Source organism: Gadus macrocephalus, chromosome 19 (genome assembly GCF_031168955.1).
Source record: "Gadus macrocephalus chromosome 19, ASM3116895v1".
Lineage (NCBI taxonomy): Eukaryota > Metazoa > Chordata > Actinopteri > Gadiformes > Gadidae > Gadus > Gadus macrocephalus.
In genome coordinates, this window is record NC_082400.1 from 2,696,135 (window position 1) to 2,706,134 (window position 10,000).

Below are 10,000 nucleotides of genomic sequence, written 5' to 3' on the forward strand. Positions count from 1 at the left end.
CTAGGTTTAATTGTCATGCAGGTTTCGTTGATCACATGACCGACTGACACCGCTCTGGTTGGCCGGTAGTGAATTTGATTGAACTCAGTCTTTCACAAGGTGATTTCAATGGGAATAAATTCAGTTGACTTTGTTTAAATGGGATAATATTTCAGTTTTATGAATTCAATAGTGTTTGTAACTAAATGTAATGGCTTTTAAAATTCAAAACATTATGGCAGTGATTTTCTGCCATTAACTTCTCTTCTTCTATGTTTTTATGTATGCATGATTTTTGTGGTGATCTCATTAGGGGCTAATTTGCTTTATTGTTACTTGTTGTTCACGATGCACCCATATTAACACACACAGCTTTGGAATTCATGTTGAACTCGGTTTCTGTGGCCATAAATGTTGTATCAGACAGTAGGATGAGAAACATAACATCAGAAGTTAAAGGATGGTTCAATTTCATCCAATAGAGAAAGAGCTTTTTTATGAAAAATAAATAAAAATCAGTTGATATGATTTTTTGTACATTTGCTCTTCAAAGTATATTGAATGATACAATGTTTTGACTGCTATCGTATTAAACGAAAATAGCAAAGAAGGGGATATTGGCCGAGGGCTACAGTGAGAGAGCACATGGAGGAGTTGAATATCCATTAGGGCAGTAAGTCATTCACTCTCAGCCCTCACCTTGTCCTGTCTGTGTGTAGCTTATCAACATCAAACAAAGGGTTCTTCTAAGTTGTTTTGCTCACACCATGAATTCAAACGTGTGACAGAAATGTTTAAGTCAGTGGGAACATGTGTAGATTAAGGGCTGACCCACTGGCCCAGAATGAAGATCTCAGCACATCAGTCTGACTTTGTTTGTGTGTGTGCATGTGTGTGCGTGTCCATGTGTGTGTGTGTCCAAGACTATTTCCCCAAATGTGTTCAACGTGGAACTGCAGTGCAAGCCAAGTCAAAACAAAAAGCACTTATTTTCTTTCAAAGAGAGACAATGTACCAACAAGTCCTCTAAGACACGACCAAGCTTAGATGAGCTTTATTGAGTAAAGACCACACAGAAGAATGCAGTGGGGGGCCATAAGGTCTTTACATACGACCGCACTCTGTTTTCAACCCCACTTTATGGAGCTCCAATGCTTTGGACTCATGGAAAGTCTTTCAGTCTCGTACATTTCTTGCTGGATCCACACTTAGCATGCTCTATAACAAATACAATGCAGTCTAGGTTGTGCCTTTTCATCACACTACATAAAAAAGATTCAACACTTCAAATAAACATTAAATGAACTGTTCAACTTTGCGATAGAAACCATTGAACCTTTTGCTCTTTGGTGCTGTGCTACCCAATCTAATAAGTTGTGTGAGTGTTTTTTACTCAAGCCAATGTCTGAAGTCCCATAGGACAAACCCTTCGTCTCTCTCCTTCTTCTTTTTTCTCTTCTTCAACCTACCAATTCTTCTCCCATCCGGTAAACACTGTATCATCCTATCAGCACAGAGATCCACACTCACTGCCAAATACAGGCAAGTTCATGTCTCCCTAGGCACAGCCGTAAACACAATGCAAATTGAAGAGTGCCGATAGAGCGAGAAGGATTGCTGTTTGTAATTCCAACACGCTGATGTCATTAACTTACCTACTCAGTAACTCATGCACACATGTCTGCGAGAGATTGGAAATTGTTGCCACTGTGAGGTGATCTAAGGTTGAGTTTGCACCCACACCTGCCTCAGCCCGTCCTTGGCTACTAACACATGATTATTGTTATACATAGAATGGCCATCTCCTTTCTAAATTGAACAATGTCATCTTTAGTTTGAACCCATACAATTCAAACTTTAATGTTTTAACTTATTCTATTTTTCACCTTGGTTGGACAGCTATATATTGAATGCCCGAAAAATGTCCCTCAAAAAGAATGTAACAGACCAATTATTACCATTGATTTGTGCAAATGTCGGATTCACTTTGTGTCCCAGCCTATTATTTCAGCACGCTACAACTATCAGCGACATGTTGAAGTGTTAATTAAATATCCATCATGAGGTGGGAGGCGGGGAAGCGGTGGTGAGGAAGAGGATGAGGAAGATTAGGATGAAGATAAAGGAGAAGAGGTGTTGTTATAATAACAGCTGCTGATAAAGTATTTGTAACTCTAATGAGAACAGTTTATTAGCATTTAATTGGCATCGCTCACACTACAAGCAAAAATGGCATAACAGATGAGTAGAAATCACATGGAATGCGATATATTCTATTCTGATTTAGGCCACTTTCATAGGTTATCCTAAATCAGATACAGGTCTGATATGTTGCCCTGAGACATCAGTAAGATCATATGAGAATTCATGCTATTGGTTTTAGTGAAGCCATGATCCTCATGATCTCACCAGTCCGGCCTTCCACATCCACACACATCCTAACTTCCACTGCACATTAACCTATGAATGAAGCCATAAACGTTGTCTTCAGTTGCCTCTATGTTTATTCTATGTTTATATCTGTATGTATGAGTGTTGCTTTTGTGACATATTTGTGGTTGCTTGTTATGCTGTTTTGCTCATCAGTTTTGACTGTGACCAGTTTGCGCTGAAACGTTATGACCACATTAAGAAGGTGATTTCAACAGCCAGAACACAAACTCTGATCTGAGCGGTAAATCTAAATTGAGCACTTGTGCCAATGTGACCAGAGCAGTGCAGGTATTTCTGATTCATGCAGAGCAACATTTAATTGGTACATAAAAGATAATATTACGTAAATTATTACCATATTTTGTCTTCTCTTGCCTTCATGATTAACTACCAAACCTCATTGAAGACATTATATAAATTATGTCATATACCATTTTATATTCTTTTAGCATTCATTCTATTCAGATACAGATGAGAACACTCTTTTTTTACCTCTAGTCTAATTTTCCTTTTTGCCTGAAAAGGGGAAACAATCCTGCACTTCATTGCTTTGGCTATGCACATGGGAACATGTTGGAAAATTGGCTGATACCCCAATGCAGTCATATGAGCCCCCACTTGTCGTTTTTAGGGAAAACCCATAACACCCCCCTTTTTTTTTTTTGCCTATATTTTTAATAGATCTAGTCTGACATAATCGAATAAAAGCTTTAAGCGGTAAAATCTGAAAATGAACCGCTTAAAACTTCATGGTCCGATTCTGGACATATTTTTGATTTCACTCGAACCTATCGATTCTCTGGCAATTATGTGGAATTTTACTTGCCTTCCTGCTTCATCCATGCTCATCCTCCATCCGTTTATCTGTAATGTGGAAGTTAAACATGTTTAAATTAAACATGTTGAACTTACCTGTTTGAGGGTATGTGTTTTGTTTGACTATTGTGGTTATTCTGGTGATAAGTTGTTGTCTTGTGATGCCCACCACGCCTATGAACATGATTTTAATGTTCTTTTCCACAGCACGCAGCTCTGTGCTTTGGTTAATGCACGCTACTTCTGCTCTAACACCTCTATCTTCTTCTCCTTCAGATGTGGACATCCTTCAAAAGCTGGGGCTCAAGGGAGAGAAGGCGTCACGCTCACTTCCAGCCGGAGTCATCCCGTTCCGATCTGGGATCATCCTCACCCAGCGGGCGCAGGTCGAGGCCCCGCTCCTCTCCGTTCTGCCGGCCGGCGTCTGGCCCGACCTGCTGATGGTCCTCAGTGTACGCTCGCACCGCGTCAACAGCGCCTTCGTCTTCAGCCTGCTCTCAGCTCGCAACAAGCTCCTCCTGGGACTGCAGCTCGGCCAGCCTGGTCAGCTGCTCCTCCACACAGGGCCCAGGACCTCGGTGTCGCTGCCCTATGACCCCCATGACGGCCAGTGGCACCAACTGGCCGTTGGATTGAGCGGAAATAGGGCGACTCTATATGCCTCCTGCGGAGAGCAGAGTGTCCACGCAGACTTTAAGTGGGAGGGCGAGGGCGAGGGGCTCGCTCAAGAACTCCAGGGCTCCTTCTTGCTTGGGAAAAGCAGCCATCAGCAGACCTTGGCACAGTTTGAAGGAGCCATCTGCCAGTTCGACCTGATACCCTCTGCGCAGGCAGCTTACAACTACTGCAAATACATTAAGAAACAATGCAGGGAAGCAGACACATACAGGCCTAACCTCCTTCCCCTCATGCCCATCCTCCCCCGGGAAAACGTCAATAAAACAAGTACGCCAACCGCCCCTGGTCTTCAGGACGGGGTACGAAGGACCCCGGGGTTGAGTCTGGCCCGGAGTGTGGCTGCCGCTGCCTCTGCCGTCAGATACGTAGACCCGATCCTCCCCACAAAACCCAGACCCAACAAGACGACCGCCACTCCGACGGTGCGTGGAACGGTGGCCCCGGTCACAGCCCATGCCAGGCTCTTCTCCCCTCCCCCCAAGACCCGGTCCCAAAGTGTCACAGCCCCACTGAGGACCAAAGTAACCCAGACTAAACCCTACCCACCCAAAGGCTCTACTCCCAAGGTCGCTAAGCCCACCCCACCAAAACCAACCCGGCACAGCAATTTTGGGAAAACCACAGCGGGAACGACTCACAAGCAAAAGCCTTCTGTTTCTGTAACCGCTAACACCAAGCCCCTCAAGAAGAAAACAGAACCAAACCAAGTATCCGTCCCAAAGAAACCGACAACCCCGGCCAAAAAGCCATCGCCAAAGTCTAAGTGGACCACCGCCAAATCCCGTCCATCCAGGCTGACACCTGCCAAAGCCAACTCATCTCGAGTCGTCCCTTCTAAAGCAGCCTTTGCCAAACCTAAACCATCCAATCCCAGTATCTCAAAAACCAACCCGTCCAATACCATCAAGCCAACCAAATCGGTCACCACCCCTCCAAATCTGATGAAGACCACCACCACCTCTCCCGTAACCCAGCGCCCAACCAGGGGGTCCTATTCCCTGGTGACCCTGCCTGCTACTGACGGCTTCCAGAGTTGGGACGTACCACCCACCCAGTTCTCCTTGCTAGCAGGACCTCCGGGGCTGAAGGGAGAGCCTGGCCCACCAGTAAGATGCTTTGCACACAGTCACCCTACAACATGTATGTGTGTGTACATAAGTGTTTGAGCATGTATGAAGCTTAGTTGGTGGTTTTCTTTAGGGCTCTCTGGTACCCTGATAGTAAGACTGTGTGCTGGATATTCATGTCAGGAGAATCAGTTCAGACACTTAAAGTCAGTGATGTAGCAAAGAGGTAAAAGTAGAACATGATCCATATGCTGGAAGACACAGGTGCTGGATCGCCACCGCACACACACACACACACACACACACACACACACACACACACACACACACACACACACACACACACACACACACACACACACACACACACACACACACACACACACACACACACACACACACTACAACAGCTGAAACTAAATCCCCTATAGTGGGATTTGGTCAAGGATTTTCATATCAATTAATATGCATTTCATTCACACACACACACACAATCATCCCAACCCCTGTCTCAAGGCTACATCACTACCTTATGTATCTCCTTCCAAACCCCCCATTTTCCATCACTGCTCCCTCCCTCTCCTCCCTTTCCTCGCCCTCCCACCACTCTAAGTCCAGTCATTTTATGAAAAAAGGACAAACAATTTGCAACAGAAGCAAACTCAACTGATTTTGTATCCTCAATATGTCCCGAGTATGGAAAAATGCCCAGAAGAATCCCATTAGGGGAAAGTTTAGAAAAAAATTCCCAAATATAGCCTATTCATAGGCCTGTTCATTCTTCTTCTCAAAATGTTCACGGTGACATCTGAATGTTAAATGTTTACCCTATTCATGTGAGAAATATAATGATTAGGCGTATGAATACATTTACATTTAGGGCATTTAGCAGACACTTTTATCCAAAGCGACTTACAATAAGTACATTTGTCACTCATAAGAAGTGAAACAATATATCGCTGTCAGTAAAGATGTTCATAGAACCAAGTGCAAGTACTAACAATCGCTAGGCTCACCCATTCCCCGTGTACAGCAATGACAGCAGCTACTGCAGATGCTACACAATTAAGTACTATGAATAAGTGCAATGTGGATTAAGTGCGTACAATAAGTGCGTACATTAAGTGCCAGGACGTACAACATTCAGTGGTGGCCGGAAGGGGCTGGGTGGCTATGCAGAGTCGAGGTGAACTCCGAACAGGTCCGTTTTGAGTCTTTTGCGGAAGCTGGTGAGCGACTCTGCGATCCTGCATGCGTTCCACCACCGAGGTCCCAAAACAGAAAAGTTGTGACTTTGCTGACGACCTTTGCTTGCTCTCAGCATTGGCGGTACCAGACGTCCAGCTGAGGTAGTTGAGTGGAGGGATCGAGCTCGGGTGTGTGGCTTGACCAACGCTTGGAGGTAGGCAGGGGCAGTTCCATTGCCTGCCTTGTATGCTAGTACCATCATCTTGAATCTGATGCAAGCTACTACAGGGAGCCAGTGGAGGTCCCGGAAGAGGGGGGTCACATGGGAGAACTTAGGTAGGTTGAACACGAGGCGCGCTGCCACATTCTGGATGCGCTGCAAAGGTTTAATCGCAGTGGCAGGGAGTCCAGCCAGGAGGGAGTTGCAGTAGTCGAAGCGGGAGATGACCAGTTATTGGAATAGAAGCTGAGCTGCTCCCCTTGTGAGGAAGGGCCGGATCCTGTGGATGTTATAAAGTGCAAATCTGCAGGATCGGGCCACCGCGGTGATGTTTGTGGTGCAGCAGAACTGATGTCCAGTACCACACCGAGGTTTCTGGCAGTTGGAGAAGGAGATACAGTGATGTTCTCAACAGTGACCAGTAAGTCCATGTGTGGGCAATCTTTCCCTGGCATTAGGAGGAGCTCATTCTTGTTGAGGTTAAGCCTCAGGTGATGGGCAGTTGTGGTGACGTCTGCCAGACATTCAGATATGCTTGTTGCAATCAGGGCGTCATCAGCGTAGCAGTGATGAAAAGCAGTGGAAAAGCTGTGTGATGTAATTACAGAGACCAGAGATCTGGTATAGAGGGAGAACAGAAGAGGTCCCAGTACAGAGCCTTGAGGGACACCAGTTTCAAGTGTGCAAGGTTTGGACAAGGAGCCATTCCATGTTACATGATAAGTGTGATTCGTCAGGTAGGATGTGAACCAGGAAAGGGCAGATTCAGCAATGCCAAGTTCGGCGAGAGTGGCAAGGAGGATCTGGTGGTTAACCGGGTCAAATGTTGTGGACAGGTTAAGGAGAATGAGAACCGATGAGAGGGACGAGGCTCTGGCAGCACGGAGGGACTCAATCACCGCGAGGAGAGCCGTCTCAGTGGAGTGTGCCTTCTTGAAGCCTGACTGGTGAGGGTCAAGCAGGTTGTTAGATGAGAGATAGGAGGACAGTTGGTTAGCTATGGCATGTTCCAGTGTTTTAGAGAGGAATGAAAGAAGAGATACTGGTCTGTAATTCTGGATGTCGGTGGTATCAAGGGTCGGTTTTTTGAGGAGAGGCTTTATTCTTGCAGTCTTGAAAGACGCTGGAACAATGCCTGAAGTGAGGGAGGAGTTGATGAGCGTGGTGGGTAATGGCAGGATGTCGCTCGAGACAGCCTGGAGGTGAGAGGAAGGGATAGTGTCTAGGGGTCAGGTGGTGGCATGGTTAGATGTTATTATTCTGTTGACCGCGTCAGAGGTGAGAGGGATAAATTGGGTAAAGACAGAAGGGGGGATGGGAGGAGGGAGGATGGTGGCAGGGATGAAAGAGGAGCTAATGTCCTTTACCTTCTGGGTAAAGTAGGTAACAAAGTCATCAGCAGTGAGGCAGGAGGAAAACAGTTTCCTGGGGTTTGAGGCAGAGGAGATGTGGTTGAGTTAAGGTAAGGGGTAGGGGGGCCCATGTGGGTGGCTCCCTGCTGTGTGGCCCCTGCCTCTCTCCAGCTGATATGGCAGCAGGGATAGGGGCCCTGTCGTGCTGATGAGGGCACTGGGGCAATCATTGGACCTGAAGGGGGGATGTTTGGAGGGGACAGCTACATGAGACATGAGAAATTAGACATCCAAATTCTTGGAACAAAAGATGGTGTGCGACCCGACGTGATGGGCTCCATGTTGGCGGAAAAGGGTGAATAGAGAAGAACAGAGCGGCTACGACTGGGCCATGGTTTTAATGTAGATGCTGAAATAGTATATTTTTGAATTACTTCCAGTAGCAGTGAATGTTTTTCCATAAATCTTTTGAATTTACTCTAAAGGATCTTAAATACAGCTTTTGAAGGAGGAGCACACTAACAAGCTTTCCCTCAGCCGCCATACCGATCACCAGACTTAATGTAGTAGAACAGTAAGCTACTGTGGCACCTCCTCCCTCCACTCCCAAGGTAAAGAAAAGACCCCAACGTGCGACAGGATGAGGTGGGCCTCCGGCTCCTCTCCCCCGCTGCCGAGCTCCCGGCCTGGGCCAGACCCTCCAGGCCTAGCCCTGACGTGCCAGGTCTGACGCCTTGTCGTCTTCACATCAGATTCCTGTCACAGAGGGCGAGTGGGGGTCATGCAGCCCACTTTCAAAGCAGGTTCAGGGGTCAAAGCGCAGTAAACACCCGCCCTCCTTCCCACCCCCGCGGTGACGAGAGAGAGAGAGAGAGGGAGAGAGAGAGGGAGACAGAGAGAGACGGGGACAGAGAGAGAGGGGGAGAGAGAGAGAGAGGGAGAGAGAGGGGGAGAGAGAGAGGGGGAGAGAGAGAGAGAGAGAGAGAGAGAGAGAGAGAGAGAGAGAGAGAGAGAGAGAGAGAGAGAGAGAGAGAGAGAGAGAGAGATGTAAGATGGGGCTGCTAGTGATGGTAGCTGTTATTCACTGTTGCCTGTCTATCTATCTGTCTTTCTATCTGTCTGTCTGTCTGTCTGTCTGTCTGTCTGTCTGTTTTTTTCGTTAAAATGATGAAAATGCCTCTACTCATCTGCCATTACACCAGCAAACCACTAATCTCCTTCAACCACAAGCATGAAACAAACACACACACACACACACACACACACACACACACACACACACACACACACACACACACACACACACACACACACACACACACACACACACACACACAACAAAGTTGTATTTCAGTAAGGCACAGTTGATAATAATACACATTCAGTACTCGTGTTATAATCAGTGTCTTGTATGGCTTTAAATTGATACATAACTTTTTTTTATGAGAGTATATAAAATATACAGGCATTGGAACTTTCTGTGTGTGTGTGTGTGTGTGTGTGTGTGTGTGTGTGTGTGTGTGTGTGTGTGTGTGTGTGTGTGTGTGTGTGTGTGTGTGTGTGTGTGTGTGTGTGTGTGTGTGTGTGTGTGTGTGTGTGTGTGTGTGGGTGTGTGTGTGTATTTTTGGATGTGTGTGTGTGTGTGTGTGTGTGTGTGTGTGTGTGTGTGTGTGTGTGTGTGTGTGTGTGTGTGTGTGTGTGTGTGTGTGTGTGTGTGTGTGTGTGTGTGTGTGTGTGGGACATGTGCAATGTGTGCGTGTGTGTGTGTGCACCATAAATCTAAGTATGAATGACTAATAACACCTCTTCGAACTTCACCCCTAGATACATGACAACGTCTATACATCTTGCCTGCCTCCTGCTGTTCCCTCCCTTTTTCTTTCCTAAATTCCTAAAACCTTAACTCACCCTTTCTTCTTTGAACATTACTTTAATAAGGAGCACAATGGAATCGTGATTCTTGAATCTGGCTTGAGCGCCAGACTCCAAAAGTAGAAGTTATTTCCAATGGAAAGGCCCCGTGCCTCACCATGTCACTGATTCTCCACGGGCCCCTCTGTGTGTGCCTGATGAACCACCCTTGGCCCCTCAGTGTTGCCATAACAACAGTATTCACCCCTTCTAGAGACACACAGAAGGGTCCTCCCGTCCCGAAGCCAAGCAGGACGTTTAGTGGGTCAGTTTGAGGTAAATAACTCTTACATGATCGCGTAAATAGTTTACAACGCCTGTCGAGCTCTGCAGAAGTAATGGTGAAGACGGAGCTC

General features: G+C 46.4%; 1 protein-coding gene across 1 annotated transcript in view; it reads left to right on the top strand.

Moving 5' to 3' along the window:
• LOC132447996 (collagen alpha-1(XXVII) chain A) overlaps positions 1-10,000 on the top strand; it is a 30,607-nt gene that overhangs the window by 4,191 nt on the left and 16,416 nt on the right. The window contains exon 3 of the mRNA XM_060039057.1: positions 3,505-5,012. Coding sequence (XP_059895040.1) covers positions 3,505-5,012 — 1,508 coding nt within the window. The remainder of the gene's footprint in view (positions 1-3,504; positions 5,013-10,000) is intronic.